Source organism: Vidua chalybeata, chromosome 10 (assembly GCF_026979565.1).
Source record: "Vidua chalybeata isolate OUT-0048 chromosome 10, bVidCha1 merged haplotype, whole genome shotgun sequence".
NCBI lineage: Eukaryota > Metazoa > Chordata > Aves > Passeriformes > Viduidae > Vidua > Vidua chalybeata.
The window spans coordinates 22,075,570-22,092,641 of record NC_071539.1 but is presented as its reverse complement, the minus strand read 5'-3'; the positions used below and the strand labels follow the sequence as shown (position 1 = coordinate 22,092,641).

Sequence of the window (17,072 nt, the reverse complement as noted above, 5' to 3'; positions counted from 1 at the left end):
ATATGTCGTCATCGCTTTGGCGGGATGAAGGCTGGGCAGCAGTCCCCAGGCTGACTGTGGCTTCCATCAGCTATGCGGGATCAGACTCATCTGTCCCCAGCTCCTCTCAGTGGTGGCCACGCGGCTGCGGGGCAGATGTGCTCTCACCTGGCACTGTTGCTGGCCCCATGCCTCTGTCTGTTATGTCTTCAGCAGTGGCCACTGGTGCCAGTTCTGCCGGGTGGGAATTCTCATCCCTGTGCTCACCCCTATTCTCATCCCTAGCCAAAGCTTTGCTCACTGAGGAGCTCTTCTAGGCAGAGACCCACTCGTGGATCTGCTAAAGCTGGCAGTGGGCAGCTTGTTTGCATTTCAGGGTGGTGATGGCAGAGAATGTGGCAGAGGTGGGGCACAAGGCAATGTGCTGAGGGTACACACAGCAGATAACAGAATATCGACCCCACGTGGAGCCTGTGGCATCCTCAGGACATACTGCGATGCTCATGGTCCAGGCTGAGCCTGCAGAGCACAGCTCGCTGTGCCAGCGATGTGTCCGTGTCCCAGTCCACAGCCCTGGTGCACATCAGTCCACTGGCCAGCCTCCTTCAGGCTGTCACCCAGCCAGATGTCCCTCTGCAGAGCAGGTCCCTGGTCAGGGAGCCCTGGTCAACAGGAACTTTTTGCTGCAGGAGGAGCTATGACCATGGCAGCTGTGCCAGACCAGTCTCAGCACAACCATCCCATGGCACAGGATCTAGGTGCCCAGAGCAGGGATCCCACCTGCTGGGATACTGTTGGGAAACATTAGCCCTTGTATTGTGGGGGCCATGGGGACAGGGACTGCCTCAGTGCTTGGGAGTCCCAGAGGCTGGCGTACCTGGAGAGTGATGCCCTGAGCACCAGCAAGGGGGCATCCCCCAAAATGAGGGGCCCAAGTCAGCAGGGATAGCACTGGTGACACATTAACCAGGCAGAGGAGGCAGCCAGGAGTAGAGTCCAGACTGGTTAGGGGGGAGCACTGAATTCTGGGTCAAGGTCCATGGGGACACTGGACACTGCTGGCACAGGATAGACTGTGCTGCAATGCTGGCAGCTGCTCAGGCAGCCTCCTCTACTCGTCTTCTCTGGGCTCAGCTCCTGGGGACAGCACGGCGTGCCATGGCCACCAGCCTGCTCCGCTTTGCCCCTCCGGAGGAGCTGCTCCGGCCCCTGGCCGTGCCAGAGAGGTTGCTGCTGGGGCCAGGGCCCAGCAATGTGCCCCGCCGCATCCAGGCTGCGGGCGCTCGCCAGCTCCTGGGCCACATGCACCCTGAAGTGCTGCAGGTGAGCCGCCCCTGCCCAGCTTTCCTTCCCTCCCTTCCTCTTCCTCACCCCCGGGAAGGACTGGAACAGCTCTGCTGGGGCAAGAGGAGCAATAGCAGTGCTGGCCAGTGTCCTGCTGCCACAGGTGATGGATGAGATCAAGGCAGGCATCCAGTACGCCTTCCAGACACAGAACAGGCTGACCCTGGCCATCAGCGGCAGCGGCCACTGTGCCATGGAGGCCGCCCTCTTCAACCTGCTTGAGCAAGGTGACCCCGTGCTGGTGGCCATCAACGGCATCTGGGGACAACGTGCTGCTGATATTGCCAGGAGGCTGGGTATGCTGGGAGCAGGCAGATGGTCTGGCAGGGCTGAGGGGACTGGGCTTGAAGGCAGCGTGCCCTGGCTTGCTGTCCCAATCCTGGCAGTGCTCACTGACACGGCTTGCAAAACCAGAGAGCACTCTGCTAGAGAGCACTCCAGATTTTTTTCCAAGAATGATGCCACGCCATTTATGGTGCTTTATGGTTTTTCCACTGGGCAAATCTGCAGGAGGCCAGACTCTGGCAGGTGGCTCTGCTCCTGGTTCACGCATGACCAATTGCCCCATGGAGCAGGTGACTGCCCAGTGGGAAGCATGCCCAAACCTCACTCTCTTCTGCCCAAATTTCTCCCAGGAGCCAACGTCTATGAGCTGCTGAAGCCCCCGGGCAAGTACTTCACTCCACAAGACATTGAGCAGGTGAGTGCTGGCCACTATGCAGAGGGCACAAGCTGACCTCCAGTGTGGTCACCTTCCCCCTGTGTCATGCAGGGCCTGGTGCAGCACAAACCTTTGGTGCTCTTCATCACCCACGGCGAGTCCTCCACAGGGGTGCTGCAGCCCCTGGAGGGGCTGGGCGAGCTGTGCCACCGGTCAGTGCATGGTGGGCACCCCAAGGTCACCACTGGGGATTTGGGCCTGGGGATTTATGTGTGCTGGGCTCTTCTCTGGCTCTGTTGTGCTGGAAGCAGTTGGTGCCAGTGAGACACGCAGCTCCTGTGGGGACCAGAATGCCAGGGCTGCAGCCAGAGATGTGGCAAGAGGAGGTGGCAGGAACACCAGGCTGAGCTCTGTCCTCCCACAGGCATGGCTGCCTGCTGCTTGTGGACGCAGTGGCATCGCTTGGGGGAGCCCCCATCTTCATGGACCAGCAGGGTAAGAGCCACAGTGCCATCATGGGCAACAGGGGACAAAGGGGCTCATGCCTGGGACAGGGGCAGAGAGCAGTGGGATCAGCCCCTCGGCCTGCATTTTGGCTAGCAGCATTAGAAACTGGTCCAGCTGAAGCCAGAGAGCCTGATTCCCCTTGGGGGACCATCAGCAGTGCCCGGGGTCCTCCCAAAGCAGCCTGAACACAAGTGGGACCTGCCATGTGTGCCATCCTTGTGCTTCCCACCCACCCCTTGCAGCTGGGTCGGAGGGCTCAGCATTTTCCTGCTGGGAGCCTCTGATTCCTAAGGAGCTGTCTTCCCTCTTGGGCAGAGATCGATGTCCTGTACTCGGGGTCCCAGAAAGTCCTCAACGCACCCCCTGGCAGTGCCCCCATCTCATTCAGTGAGCGAGCCAGGTAAGAGCAGCCCAGTCTCACCAGAGTGGATGGGGCTGGGGGAAGCTGTCCCCTCTGTCCTTTGCCAGCCACCTGCTTCTGTCCTGCTCTGCAGTGCTATGAGGGTAGAGCCCATCCCATCCCTGGGCAGTGACTGGGAGCTGGAGCCAATCTCTGCACTCACTGTAGGGGAGTCCTCCCTCCCACAGGGCTGATCCCACCTTGGAGCTGGTGGGGTCAAGGTCCCACCTCTCCCCAGTACTCTGTTTCGCCAGGGAGAAGCTGCTGAGGAGGAAGACGAAGCCCCCATCCTTCTATCTGGACATGGGCTGCTTGGCAAACTACTGGGGCTGTGACGGGGAGCCGCGGAGGTGAGGGCGGGCTCCCTTGTTACAGAGGCTGCGAGCACTCCCCACCCAGCTTTGTCCTGGCTCGGGAGCCGCCTGCCCTTCAGTGCTCAGGCCCTGCCTCCCCATCACCCTGGCTGCTGGTCACAACCCTCTGCACTGGTTGGTGAGGAGGGAGGATGCTGTGCCTCAGTTTCCCCAGGCCACGAGCAAGGGGCCGTGCTGCAGCCAAGCTGAACCCCCCCCCGGGTGCCCCTTGCAGGTACCACCACACGGCGCCCATCAACAGCTTCTTCAGCTTGCGGGAAGGCTTGGCCATGCTGGCAGAACTGGTGAGTGGCACCAGGCAGGCAGGGGAGCGCCAGCAGTGCCCGTGGGGCTCGGAGGAGCCGTGGGTGCCAGGAGATGCCTGTCAGCAGCAGAGATCTTCTCTCTCCTCTCTGCCCTCAGGGTCTGGAGAGCTCCTGGGAGCGACACCGGGCCAACTGCACCCAGCTGTGCCAGGGGCTGCTTGACATGGGGCTTGAGCTCTTTGTGGAAGAGGAGGTGGGTGCAGGGCAAGCCCACCACCACCACCACAGAGTAGGGGCAACGTGAGGGCACAGCCCTGAGCAGCTGGAGACGTGCCTGGGCAGCTTTTGATGCCAGAGAAAAATCTCCCCCCTCCGTGATGCTCTCTCCTGGCACTGTGCTGGGGTCACCAGGGGCCGTGGGACTGAAATCAGTTTCTGTCTTTCTCAGAAGGCCAGACTGCCCACCATCACCACTGTCAGGGTGCCTGAGGGCTACAACTGGAAGGACATCACGGCCTTTCTGATGGACAGCCACGGCATGGAGATCGCTGGGGGCCTGGGCCCCACGGTGGGCAAGGTGGGCAGAGTCCTCCCGTCCTGCTGCCCATGGCTGGGCACAGAGCCCCGCATTCACTGCCACTCTCGGGCTGCCACAGCGTGTGTCGCTGGCTCTGTCCCATTGCCCGGAGCAACGCATAGCAGCATAACCACACACAATCACCTCCTAATTGAATAACCACGCACGTAATTAGCGGGGTGACACCTCTTTATAGGGAACGATGTGCTAAATACCAGCAAGGGAGCTGCGCACAACCACTCACACCTGGCTGTGTGTCCCCCACTCCCTCGCACGGGCTGCTGAGGCACAGACACTCACCCTTCTCCTCCCAGGTCCTGCGCATCGGCCTCATGGGCTGCAACTCAACCAGTGGCAACGTGGAGCGAGTGCTTGGAGCCCTGCAAGATGCCCTTAAGCGCTGCCACCGCAGCCGGCTGTGAGCACCCCTGGTGGGGGGAGGCTGGGGGAGGTGGCCTGGCACTGCCTTGCATGCCTGGCTGCAGGCAGCTGGCAGCAGAGGGACTCCACTGCCTCCCTGGGATGCTGGCAGGAGCCACAGCGACATCCAGCAAGCCAAGGCACAGTGGAAAGAAGCTGGGATAGCAGGGGACATGGAGGAGAGGGCTGTGCTCAGCAGATGTGAGACGTGGCTCAAAGCCACTTCTCCCACCACCCCCCACAATGGCCTGGCCCCTCAGTTCTTTCCCTTCCCCTGGCCCCAGGGCATGGTGACCCTCAGCAAGCTGACAGAGGGTTGGATGCAGGCTCTGACCATAGGTCCCTTCCCCTCCCATCACCAACAACCTTGGCCTTCCCCACCTTGCAGAGCAGAATGCCAGCCATCCCCCTCCAGATTCTGTACCGTGGAGCACCCCATGCCCAGGTCCACCAGGGCAGCCAAGAGGCTGTGTATGCCCCCCCAGCTGCAGCAGATGTGCTCTCTCCCCTGTACCACCTTTCCTCAATAAAATGACACAGCAGGACGCTGCTCCCTGGCCCTGTAGCTCTCCTTGCACCCCCCCAGAGTTTCGAGACACCCCAATGGGTCAGCAGCAGGGTCCCACTCAGCTCTGCTGAGGGATTTCTTGACGGATCCTGGAGAGGAGCTGGGACGCTGCTGAGCGACGTGCGCTGTCCTGGATCCGGTACACCTGAAACTAAAGGCGGGTGGGGAGTGAGGGGACAGGGCTCCCCACTCTGCTGGAGCTCCATGCCCAGCACTGCCAGCCTCCCACAGCCTCCACAGCATGCCAGAGGGCTCGGTGGGGCCAATTGCAGCTCATCCCAAGCTTCCTAGCCCAGGTGGTTCTGGTGCTGCCTCACGAGTTCAGCTGAAGGGCTGGGGTTACCTGGCTGAGCAGGATGTCAAAGTAGGCTGTGTCCCAGCAGGACCCATCCTTGGTGGGGAGCTGCAGGAGGGCTCGAGTTTCTGTGTCTGCCTGGCAGCTGCCACTGAACCCATGGAGGCCAAAGTGGAAGCGGAGGAAGCGTTGGGGGTCCCAGGCAAAGCTCTCCACTTTATGGTAGAGGGAGGCAAGGTCTGGGGCAGCTCCTTGGAAGAGGTTTTCCTCTGGGTTCAGGAAGTGGGGCAGGTGCTGGGTGGCCAGGCAGCGGAGAAGGACCACCAAGAGCCTGTAGACAGAGCCTTCCAGGTCCTGCCAGTCCTCCGGGGAGGGGAAGAGCTCTGTGCTCCACAGCAACACCATCTGTGAGGAGGGAGAGAAGAGCACAGGATCAGGCACAAGTCCTGATTCCAGGAAGGCTGTCCCTTCACACCCTGCAGGTCACCATGCAACCACTTGTGGGGCTGAATCCATGGGGGCTGGATCAGATGATACTTTTCTGAAGGCCAGATACATTACATGTGCCCTTTTTCTTAAAAAAAACCCACAACCACCACCCCCAAAACATCAAAGAATGCAAAGCAAAGTACACAGGATTTGGTTACTTGGAGCTGGAGCCATTCTGTAAGCAGAAAACACCCTTGCATCCTTCTTCACCCTTGGCTTGGAGAGCCATCAAAAGGCAGGCCACACCTGGATTGTGCCACCAAGTGCTGTCCCCAGCATGGCCAGTTGGCACGGTTCCAAAGCGTTGAAAACAGGTTGGGTGGGGAGAGGAGTTTTTTTCTCAGCAGAAATGCCACCCTCAGCCCTGTACAGGCATGTCCCAGCACACCAGGGCATGGGGCAGCCTTGCAGTGTGGCACAGAGGTGCCATCCCACAGACACAGGCAACCTGGGCCAGGGGATGATGCCCTGCACACCAGAGCAGAGCCCCAGCTCTGAATGCACTGTGTCTCCAGCTGGAGGTTGCTGGTTCGATCCAAGGAAGAAGGATCCAAGCCCTCTAACCATGGCTGGCAGCAGCACACATCCTTCCCAGACACAGCCATGGGCTATTACACCCCAAAGCCCTGCAGATCCTTGTTTGGGTTCTTGTGCAGGGGAGCAGCCTTGGCTCTGCTTGCCCAGAGAGCCATGGTCCCAACCAGCAGAACCAACCTACCTTCAGGTGGTTGAAAGTGAGAGTGCCTCTCCCCCTCTGCCCTCCCCAGTCCTGGTCACGGAGCTGGTCGAGCAGGCGAAGGCTGTCCAGACGGGGTCCCTGCAGGGTGTCCACTCCTCGGAGCAGCTTCAGGATGGGAAGGTGAGTGGAGGATCTGGAGGAAGAGAGTGGGGTCTGGTGGGAGGGGAGATGAAGACCTGCATCCTCCCAGGATGGGGAGAGTATGCCTGCAGTGACTTGGCATGCAGGGGGATCCCTCCATGGCACACATGTGGTCCCAGCCAGTGCAGCATCTTAGATCTGCAAGACCCTCCTGCACTTGCCTCTGGCAGAGCAGAACTTCAGAGGTGTGGAGTGAGATGGGAACACTGCTGAGCAGCTCCTGCCTTCCCAGCAGGATCAAGAGTGGGGCAAAGTGGGGTTGTTCTCCCCTATGTGTAGTGGGGAGGGGCGGCTGGGTTGGTCCCCAGCAAGAGGCTGGGCATCCAGTTGGACCACCTTGTTCCCAAAATAGATATGGACTGGTCCAGCTGGCTGCTCAGCCCCTCCATGGGGCTGGGTCATTGTGCTGGCAGGCAAGATATGTCAGTCCAGCCCTGTTTTGTCCTGCAGCCCATCCTGGGAGGCAGCTCATCACCCTGCTGCTGCCAGGTGCCTCGGCTTGTCTCTGAAGCCCAAGCAGGGATCTGAGAGCTGCCACCCTCTGCACAGTCAGGGCACACCTCCAGTGAATAATTTCAGGGGGCTCCTTCAGTTGCACTCCCCCTCTTTCCCTGAGCTGTCTGAAACTTGGCTGAGGTTTTTCTCTCCAACACAGGGAAAAGGGTTTGGGCATCATAAGGGAGTGACTTGGACTCCTGCTGACATGTCCCTGCCCTGTCCCCATCTCTTTTTGCCTACACCCAGCAGTGCTGCCAGCCAGGGGGGCATCCCTGGCGCAGGATCACCCCACTGTGCATGCAGCTGAGCCTCTCACCTCCAGCAGTGGGGAGAGGCAGGGACAAAGTGAGCCTCTTCTGTGGCCCTCCTGAGGCTGCCTTCAGGGAAGCCCCTGTCGCTCTGCAGCCTCTGGAGCTGCAGCGGCTCCTGCTGCCTCCTCACCACAGGAACAATGTCAAAGCGAATGGTCTTCCAGCTGCCACGGATCAGCAGGGAGAGCTCCATGGCATCTTCCCGCAGATTTTCAGCACTGATGTCACCTAGATGCAGAGGGTTTGGCAGCAAGTGAGCAAGTTAGCACAGCCGGTCCCGCAGGCTGAACCAGGTCTGAGCTGCAGCACCCGTGGCCATGTCCCACCCCACTCGACTCAGCCCTTTCCAGTGCTGCAGTCTGGGCGCCGTTCCCCGGGTAAAATCCCTCTCCCAGCCCTGCTGGGGTGGTTTTACAGGAAGAAGCGTCGCAGGGGTCAAGGTCAGGCACAGCAGGAAGTCTCAGGCAATCAAACTGAGCTGTGCTTCTGGGCAGCTGAACAGTGCCAAGAAAAGCAATGCAGTCCAAGAAAAACGGATCAGGAAAGGTTCATTGCTTTCTGGGGGTGGAGGAAGATGAAGGTCACTGGCTTGGCCACAGAGGAAGGAGGGGATGGTGGAGTTACTAGGACTGGGTTAAGAGACTTTCAGACCCACTGGTCCTCTCACATCACTCTTTCACCCTGGCTGAGCTTTCCTTCAAGAAGCACATTGGGAGATGAATATGTATGAAGAAGCTTATGGAACAGCAATGGGCATTTCCCAGGGTCCCCTCCCACCATGTCTCTTCCGTGGACACTGCTGCCAGCTGAGGCTCATGTGTTCACAGGGTCAGACCTGTGCCCCAGGGTCCTGGTCCAGCTCTGATGCACTCCCAGCTCACTCTCCAAACAGCCCCCTCCAGGGAGCTGGGGGCACTTGGAGGCCAAGAGGTGGAGGGGAGAATGTGGTGAGGGTAAATCAAGAACACCAAGTCCTTGAGGAAACCCTACCTGGGGACTAACAGCAGGGCTGGGTGGACCCTGCACCCCTCAAGAAGGATGCCATCAGTCCCCGGTGAAGGTGCCTGAGGATGACTCTGACACCCTGGGATGGCAGGGAACAGTTTGCATCTCCCCTTCCTTAGTTGGGGGCAAAGCCCATCCCAGCACACAGCAAGGTGCTCGCTAACCTGCCCCTGCAGCTTTTGGGTGGGCCACATGCCCAGGAACATATGTCCCAGCACGTTTGCATAGGGATCACTGCCAAGCTGGGAAGCTGGGCAGGCACTGGAGGCAGCTCCTGGCGGGGAAGCACCCTGCTAGTGTACGCACCTGGCTGAAGCAGGAAGAGGCGTTGGCAGCGCACGATGGCTGAAACAAGGAGCTCTTTCAGGTGCTGGAGGATTTTGCCTGGAAGCAGGCACCTCGCACCACCTCCGTGCTCCATCACATCCACACCACCAGTCCAGTCCTCCAAATCAGTCCCTGGAGAGCACACTTCCAGACAGCAGGTGTTCAGCTCTGAAGGATGCCCGCCCCAGGTGTCCCTGCTCTGGCATGCCAGCACACGCAGGGTATCGCCGTCAATGCGCAGGGGCACCTCAAGAGTGACAGCGTCCTCAGAAGCACAGAGAGCAAACTCGAAGGCTTCCAGATTCCTGGCGTAGTCCACGAGGAAGCGGGGATCCCTGGCATGGACACTCTCCAGCAGGGTGAGCAGGATGTCCTCGGCCCGCTGGAAATGCTCCACCCGCTGCCTCTCGCGGGACACGATCACCCCGAGGTAGCTGTGCCAGAGGGAAGTGTTGGCTTCCATGGCAGCTCTGCTAACTACGTTACGCTGCTCCGAGCAGCAGTGAAGGTGCGTGGGCAGGGAGGGCAGGGCTGGCTGCCGGCGTGGGGCGGGAGGAGGGAAGCAGAGCCGGGCGGTGACAAGCACCAAGTGCTCGGTGACTCCCATGAAGAGGTTCAGGGCAAACCCAGGGCGGGGGCTTGAGTCACACCGTGGCCCCTCTTCTTGCACTCCAGAAGGGTGACAGCGAGTGCTCAGCTGTGGGTCATGCCAGGGGAACGCTGTGCTCTCCCACACCGCCCTTGGCACAGAGACTAGGTGCCGGCAGCACCCTCTCCCAGCCAGTGCCAGGTGAAGGATCCACTGTCCTCCCAGCCCAGCCCAGCTCAGCCCTGCCGGCCCCGCTGCTCCCAAGCTGCGCGGCACCCACAGGAGCTGGGCCGGCTCCTGGTGGGGCGGGGCAGTGGAAGGGCTGCTGGACCCTGAGCTGCCGGTGCCCAGAGCAGCCCTGCAGGCCCAGTGCAACTCTGCCAACACCAGGCTCAGGCTCCATCAGGTTCCAACTCTCCCAGGTGCGGCAGCCCCCGGCGCCCCTCTCTAGGAGCGAGCCCGCCTCGCTGCACACAGGGCGCCGCCCGGGGCGCGGTTTCCTGCCAGGCTGCGGGAAGATCGAGCCGGGAGGACGCACAAAGCGGGGCTTTGGACCCCAAAGCCGCCGTGGGAAGGCTGCGGGAGCGGCAGGGCCGGTCCGTGCGGTCCCTCAGCCCCGCCGCTGCCAGGGGGCGCAGGCGCTGCCGTGCCCCGGCCCCGCTCCGCGCTCTGGGCTCGGTGCATCCCGAGCTGCCTGCGCTCGTACCCTCAGACCTGCGCTCGCTTCTCCCCATCTCCCACAACTTCCAGAATGGGTATTTCCCGGCACGTTATCTTTTTTGAGTGCCGTCACCTTCCAGAGGTTCCCGAGCTCCGCAGGCCTGGAGCCGCAGCTCAGTGATGATGGCTGGAAGGCTGGGCTCTCGCAGCGGGACTCTGTTCAGCCGTCCCAGGCTTTCCTGCGAACTGATCCCGCCTTGGTCACAGCAGGGAAGGGAATGGGGAAGCGGGGGAGGCTCCGTGGCAGCAGGGGTCCCGAGACGAGCGCGGGGACCACTTGTGAGGAAGAGAGGGAGAGTGCCATGGGGCTCGTGGCTGCTCCTCCCATCTCCTGCGGCTCACGCTTACCCTTTTAAACAGCCCAGATGAGGTTTCTGGATCTCCCCAGGGCTTATTTCCAGTGCCTCCTTCAGTTCCTCGTCTGAGGAGCTGCCATGCAGGTAGAGTCTGTCCCTCATATTCATTAACCCTTCTGCCAGCCGACTGAAGGAGTTCTCCCTTCCAAGGGTCAGAGCTTCCACCTGCAGAGCACCCTTGAGCACCTGCAGGCCGAGTCATTAAGCCTGCACTGGGCTTCTCACTACCAGGAGGCTGCAGGTGCTCTGAGCTGGGGAGTCTCAGCCGGATTTTAAACCCTGACAGTGAATGATGGGCTCTGTATTTCCTTGCCTGAGCTCTGTGCTTCAGGTTTCAGCCCATCTGAGCACAGGATGCTCAGTCCCCCACACCAATGGCTGTCTCAACCACGGGGGGGAGGGGGGCAGGTCTTGCCCTCCTCCATCATGTGGGGATGGACCAAAAGCAGCAGACCCCCATCAGAGTGTCTTGGGCTCATCCTGAAGAATGCTGAACCCAAGCCAGACAGGACAGATTACTGCTTCATGCCCCGGTGTGGGAAAAAGAGGGCAGAGAGATGTAGGCCACCACTTTTCTGGAGGTGGTGGGGCATGGCTCACTGCTGGCAGGGTTGCTGTGTGTCCATGGAGCATCATTCTGTCACGGATGGAGTCCCTGCCTCAGCAGCAGCCAGGACATTCCTTCTGTTGGTGCCTGGCAGGAGTGCTGGAGGAGGCTGTGGGCATGGTGCAGAAGCTGAATTGAGAGCCGGGAGTGGTTCTATAGGAAAGTAAGGCTGGGCAGGGAAACATGCCTGTCCCTCCAGATACCTTGGTGCTAGTGGGGCAACCCTGTCCTCTTGTCACAGTGCTGGCTGAGCCCACAGTGTGACCTGACATCCTGCAGCCAGAGCTCTGGCACCAGGAAGAGCCGGTGTGATGTGATTCCCTCAGCCACAGTCAAGAGGCTGGTGCTGCAAATGCTGCCTTCCTGCAGGCTAGGACCTCCCCCTTTCCCCTTTTCCCCTTTTCCTCTTTTCCCCTTTCATCCTTCTGCCTTTCCCTTCCTCCTTTCTTCCTCTTTTCCTCCTTCCTGTTTTTCATCCTGTTTTTCACCTTTCCTATTCTCCTTTCCCCTTCCTCTATCACTTCCTCTCCCCTCCTCATTCTCTCCTCTCCCCCATAGGCAAGGGGCCAGGGGCAGGCCCTGGAGGAGCATCCTCCTGGCTGCTGCCAGGCACGGGCAGCGCAGTGAGTGACCCTGCTGCAGGCACCATATGAGAAGGAGGAGTGATGCTGGGCAGTGGCACATCTGGTGACAAAGCTGGTCAGCTAGAAGAGGTGGGAGCAGCTGGAGGTGCTGCCAGATTCTGAGCAGGGCTCTGAGCAGAATGGTGTACATCAGGTGGTGGGCACAGAAGCTCCAACCCACGTGGGTGAGTGGCTGAGCCCTGGCTGGGGCCACACTGCACGGGATGAGCCATAGGGCAGGGACACTGCATGGCTGAGCATTTTGGGGCAGCACCTGGACACTCAACCCCACAATCAGTCCAAGCTGAGCACAGCTCCACTGGCCCAAAAACAGCAGGAAAAACTTCCTAGCAGGAAGGTTAGTTAGGCTATGGAAGACATGGCTGGAGTGCAGAGTGTCTGGGCAAGTCACTAGAGGCTGGTGGCGAGTGCCCTGGCACTGGCAGAGAGTCTGGCCTGAATGAGTAATCACTGTTTCCATCTCAGTGCTTTACAGTTCCAAGAACTTTTGATCTGTTAGAAACAGGAGAGAGAAAACAACCCCAAGCTAAAGGGCAAGTACAAGCAAGACAGAGGAAAAAAACCTGGGGGCATGGGAGCACCTGGCACAGCAGAGGTGGGCGAGGAGCTGCAATGAGCCCCCAGTGTCCCTCAGCCAGCTTGTCTCTCTGCAGGGCTGTGCAGTGTGACTGCTGCACGCCAGACCCTGCAAGACGCCATCATCACCCAGCAGAAAGATTTTGGGGGGCTGAGCTGTTGGGTTGAGGAGCTGGCAGGCACAGGGGCACTGGGATGAGGGAGGTAGGTTATGCTCTGCCCCAGCACCAGCACTTCTGCACCCCACAAGCCCCCAGAATGGCATGGGCCCCAACAAAACGGCTGGCATGGGGAGGGGGGACAAAGGCAGGGAAGGTAGAGGGGAAGAGAGAGTAATTTAACATGACAGGCTGTTTATTTTGGCAAAAAGGGTCTCTTTTCAACAGATTTCAAAGCTCGGCCCTGGGGCCCGGGGGGGGACCACACAGAGGGGTGGGAGATGAGGGGTGCGAGATGGGGGGGTTCAGCAGGGCACCCAGACTGAGAGGGAGGGAGAAGAATCCCCTGTCTGTTCCGGCCTGGGGCACAGGCAGGTTTTCAAGCCCTGGCTGTGCTTGCACGCTGCAGCAGCGGGGTGTCCCCGTGGGTGCCCACGCTCCCGCACACACACGCTTGCCTGCCTGCACACACACACATTCGCACGCTCCCCCTGCCCCTGCTCCTTCCTCCAGGCCAGGGCTCAGCTGGAGTCTTGGCTTCCCCCAGTGACATTTCAAAATAGGCTGTTTATTAAAATTAAAGAAAAAAAAAAAAATAAAAAAACAACTGCGGGAGGGGTGGGGGGGATTGCTAGGAAAGAAATAATTATTATAATCACATTAAGAGCTTTGGCTGTAAAATTCTTGTGAGGGCGCAGGGAAGGAGCTGGGGCTGCTCTCTGCAGGGAGTACAGGGGGCGGTTTTCCTGCCTTGTGCTCTTTTATTTTCCAGTCCTGATCCAACAACACCTCCCCTCCTCCCCTTTTCCTCCCCCTTTATCCTGGGAAATGAAAACAATTTATTTAATGATGGATCATCCCTTTCTCTGGTCACTGACCTTCTGGGTGAATTTCTGCTGAGCTCGGTGGAAAACTCGAGGCTGAGTTGTGGATCCCATCTGTGGATGGGGGAGGGGGGGAGCTCACCCTTATCCTTCCCAAAACCCACAGCAGCAATCCTGGGGAGCAGGACAGGGCTGGCAGAGAGGGTCCCCACCAGGAAGCCCAGAAGTAGACTTTGCTGCAGCCATCATCCCTGCAGACCGGGGGCTTTGGGGGCAGATATGGGGCCCCCAGAGCCTTCTCTCCTGGGACACCCTCATGGGTTTTTGGTATTTACTTGTTCTGCTCTGAGGTTGGGGTGGGCTGGGGTGCAGTGCTGAGGTGGGAGTGGGCAATGAAGAAGTGATCTCCACCCTGCCAACAGCCCTTGCTGCCCAGCGGGATTTCTCTGGCTCAGGGTGTCTGAGGGAAGTGGTTTTGGGAGCTGCTCAGGAACGGGGTGTGTGGGGCAGTGTGGGGCTCCCAGCAGCAGCCAGCCATGTATTCCTGTGTATTTCCGTGTACTCCCATGTATTCCTGTGTACTCCTGTGTACTCCCATGTACTCCCATGTATTCCCATGTATTCCCATGTACTCCCGTGTATTCCCATGTATTCCAGTGTACTCCCATGTATTGCCATGTATTGCCATGGATTCCCATGTATTCCTGTGTACTCCCATGTATTCCCGTGTATTCCCATGTACTCCCGTGTATTCCCGTGCATTCCCGTGTACTCCCGTGTATTCCCGTGCATTCCCGTGTACTCTTGTGCATTCCCATGCATTCCCGTGTACTCCCATGTATTCCCATGTATTCCTGTGTACTCCCATGTACTCACGTGTATTCCCATGTACTCCTGTGTATTCCCGTGTACTCCCATCTATTCCCATGTATTCCCGTGTACCCCCATGTACTCCCGTGTATTCACGTGTACTCCCGTGCATTCCCGTGCATTCCCGTGTATTCCCGTGTACTCCCGTGTACTCCCGTGCATTCCCGTGCATTACCGTGCATTCCCGTGTACTCCCGTGTATTCCCGTGCATTCCCGTGTACTCCCATGCATTCCCGTGCATTCCCGTGTATTCCCGTGTATTCCCGTGCATTCCCGTGCATTCCCGTGTATTCCCGTGTACTCCCGTGCATTCCCGTGTACTCCCGTGTATTCCCGTGTACTCCCATGCATTCCCGTGCATTCCCATGTACTCCCGTGCATTCCCGTGTACTCCCGTGCATTCCCGTGCATTCCCGTGTACTCCGGTGCATTCCCGTGTACTCCCGTGCATTCCTGTGTACTCCCGTGTACTCCCGTGCATTCCCGTGCATTCCCATGTACTCCCGTGTATTCCCGTGTACTCCCATGCATTCCCGTGCATTCCCATGTACTCCCGTGCATTCCCGTGTACTCCCGTGCATTCCCGTGCATTCCCGTGTACTCCGGTGCATTCCCGTGTACTCCCGTGCATTCCCGTGTACTCCCGTGCATTCCCGTGCATTCCCGTGCATTCCCGTGCATTCCCGTGTACTCCCGTGCATTCCCGTGCATTCCCGTGCATTCCCGTGCATTCCCGTGTACTCCCGTGTATTCCCGTGCAGGCGGTTTGGCCCCGGGCCGGTCCCTGCTTGGCTGGGCTCTGTTCCCTGGGGAGGGCATTGCCGGGGAGTGAGGGGGAAAGGCAGATCACAGTGGGGGCGGTGGGTGGGGTGTGTGCTGTCAGCACCCAGCACTGCCCGGGGCCCGGGTGGGAGTGCTGCCCTGCATCCCTGCTGCTCTGCTCACCCCCCCGCTGCCCTACAGAAAGGGATGGAGCAACCCAGCATCCAGCCCCTGCCCCCCCTGGCCTTTCATCTGCCGTGGCCTGTTGCTCAAAGCATGGTTCTTGTAAAAATGCGTAAATATTTATACAAGAATAATTTAAAAAACGTGGTCTGTCAAATAATCAAAGCAGCAGAACATCCGAGGAGCTTTCAGCTGGATTGGGAAACCCGATGTTGCTTCCCGATGCTCCGCTGCAATGCTGGAGGTGCCCATGGCCAACCCCAGCCCTGTGTGATACCACACTTGCCAATGTGGCTTCACAACAGGCTTGAAGTCTTCATTAAAACTGGTGGTGGGTTGGCTTTCACTTCCATTAACCCAGCTGCCTGCTGCAGGAGCCTCAGCCAGGGGTAAGACTTCACCAGGCTCTGGTGTCTGCCTCATGTCCTGGTTTTGGCACTGTTCCCTGCACTGGGACTGCCCCAGGACCTGGGAATATCCTTGGGTGAAGTGCTGTGTCCCTGTCCTCCCCTGAGATGTGTGGTGAGCCAGGGACTGGTGTGGGGAGTGACAGGGTGGCAGCTGAGCTGACAGGGTGACCCCTGGTGCTACCAGGTTGCTGGGGCACTCCCTGATAGCATCCTCATCCCTCCAGAGCCAGCAGCACCCTCAGCATTTCAAAACCTTGGCTTTGCAGTGGTGGGGCAAGAGCCTTGGGCCAGGGCTTCGCCCAGGGAAGAGGATTTGTGTCCATCTCAAGGGCTGCACATCCCCATTTGTTCTGGTGACAGCAGTGGCTGGCAGAGCCACAGCTCCTTTTCTGTGTCCCAGTGGCACTGTGTTCCCCCAGGGAACAGCCCTGAGCTTCCCAGGGGAGCAGCACCTGGGACCCCCCAGGCCCATGTCTTCTGTTCATTTGGGACTCCCCTAGTAGCAGGGAGGGGACACAACTGCAATCCAGCAATGTCCCTGCCACCACAGCTCAGATGACACGTGGCCACCAGATGCCTGGGCCGTGGGGTTCAGAAGGGTCCCAGGGTGGCAGGAGGAGGTGACAGGATGGGAGAAGGGAAGAGGTCCCCCCTGTTCCTGGCCCTGTGGGGTGGAGGCAGGCGTTGCTGGGGGTTTGGGGGAGTGGGAGCTGGGTGTTGCAGTAACCTCCATCCTCCTGGCTACCCTCCAGCCCCTTCCCACCACCCACATCCATGCACGTGATCTGTGTTGCTGCATTCTTTGAGCCTGGGCCAGATAACGAGTTCAAACCCTTTCCTTAAACCTCAGCTCCCCTCAAACACCCACACACCTCCCCGGTCTACCTGGCTGCCTCTCCCACCCTGGGGAGGGAGCTTCCAGGACTAGTTCTCCCCCACAGGAGGTGATGCTTGTGCCACACACGTGTTTGGCATCCACAGGGAACGCTCTCTGGGCTTGGCCCAATTAGCTGGAAGGGAGGGGAGAGCCAAATCCAAACCATGTGCTGACCTGCAGTCCCCTCTGCCTGAAAGCATCCGTGCTGAATGCGCTCTGGATCATTAATAGCTCCCCAGGCCCCTTCCACATGTCCCGTCCCCCAAGCACGGGCTCTGACTGGGGTGGGGGGTGGGAAGGGCTTCGTGCTCTTTCCCAGTGGTTTTCTAGGGCTGCCTTTTGTGGGAGGTAGTGGGGCTGTGAGGAATGGCTGGGAGGAACCAGGGGGTGACTCCCTGTGGATTTGGGGCAGCCCTGAAACTGTGATGCCAGGTAGAGACAGGCTTGGGGTCAGCAGAGGGATCTCTGCCTCCACCTCTCCCTCCTGGAGGTGGTTCTTCCCTGGGGAGCATCTCCAGCTGAAGCTGGGATGACAGTCCAGGACACCCCTAGGACCTGCAGCATCCCCTCCACACCCTCCAGAACCACCCACTGGGATGGGTGGGGCAGATCCTG

The 17,072-nt window shown here is 59.4% G+C and overlaps 2 protein-coding genes across 3 annotated transcripts; one reads left to right on the top strand and one right to left on the bottom strand.

Moving 5' to 3' along the window:
• The first annotated feature begins 1,017 nt into the window (after positions 1-1,017).
• Positions 1,018-4,509, top strand: AGXT (alanine--glyoxylate aminotransferase). Of its 2 annotated transcripts, none has more exons than XM_053951712.1 (11): positions 1,018-1,302; positions 1,427-1,619; positions 1,959-2,023; positions 2,108-2,196; positions 2,409-2,479; positions 2,807-2,891; positions 3,146-3,241; positions 3,480-3,549; positions 3,668-3,763; positions 3,959-4,087; positions 4,402-4,509. In XM_053951712.1, exons 1-11 carry the CDS (start codon positions 1,063-1,065, stop codon positions 4,507-4,509), a joined length of 1,242 nt encoding a protein of 413 aa, XP_053807687.1. In that variant the 5' UTR covers positions 1,018-1,062. The 2 variants fall into 2 exon arrangements, with proteins under 2 accessions (XP_053807687.1, XP_053807686.1); XM_053951711.1 differs by having other exon boundaries at positions 2,096-2,196.
• Positions 4,094-9,358, bottom strand: MAB21L4 (mab-21 like 4). The gene is made up of 5 exons (XM_053951713.1): positions 8,860-9,358; positions 7,554-7,776; positions 6,578-6,731; positions 5,419-5,775; positions 4,094-5,226 (listed from the first exon to the last, which is right to left on the bottom strand). Exons 1-5 carry the CDS (start codon positions 9,341-9,343, stop codon positions 5,134-5,136), a joined length of 1,311 nt encoding a protein of 436 aa, XP_053807688.1. The 5' UTR covers positions 9,344-9,358; the 3' UTR covers positions 4,094-5,133.
• Between the last annotated feature and the right edge of the window lie 7,714 nt (positions 9,359-17,072).

What these genes read in the sequence shown, in the direction of transcription:
- AGXT (XM_053951711.1), top strand. Translation starts at nt 1,063, where the DNA reads ATGCTGGCAGCTGCTCAGGCAGCCTCCTCTACTCGTCTTCTCTGGGCT. An exon ending in TGATATTGCCAGGAGGCTGG is followed by an intron (nt 1,620 to 1,958) that starts GTATGCTGGGAG and finishes AATTTCTCCCAG; the next exon opens with GAGCCAACGTCTATGAGCTG. An exon ending in AGCTCTTTGTGGAAGAGGAG is followed by an intron (nt 3,764 to 3,958) that starts GTGGGTGCAGGG and finishes TGTCTTTCTCAG; the next exon opens with AAGGCCAGACTGCCCACCAT.
- MAB21L4 (XM_053951713.1), bottom strand. Translation starts at nt 9,343, where the DNA reads ATGGAAGCCAACACTTCCCTCTGGCACAGCTACCTCGGGGTGATCGTG. An exon ending in CCTCTTCCTGCTTCAGCCAG is followed by an intron (nt 7,777 to 8,859) that starts GTGCGTACACTA and finishes CTCTGCATCTAG; the next exon opens with GTGACATCAGTGCTGAAAAT. An exon ending in TTGACATCCTGCTCAGCCAG is followed by an intron (nt 5,227 to 5,418) that starts GTAACCCCAGCC and finishes ACCCGCCTTTAG; the next exon opens with TTTCAGGTGTACCGGATCCA.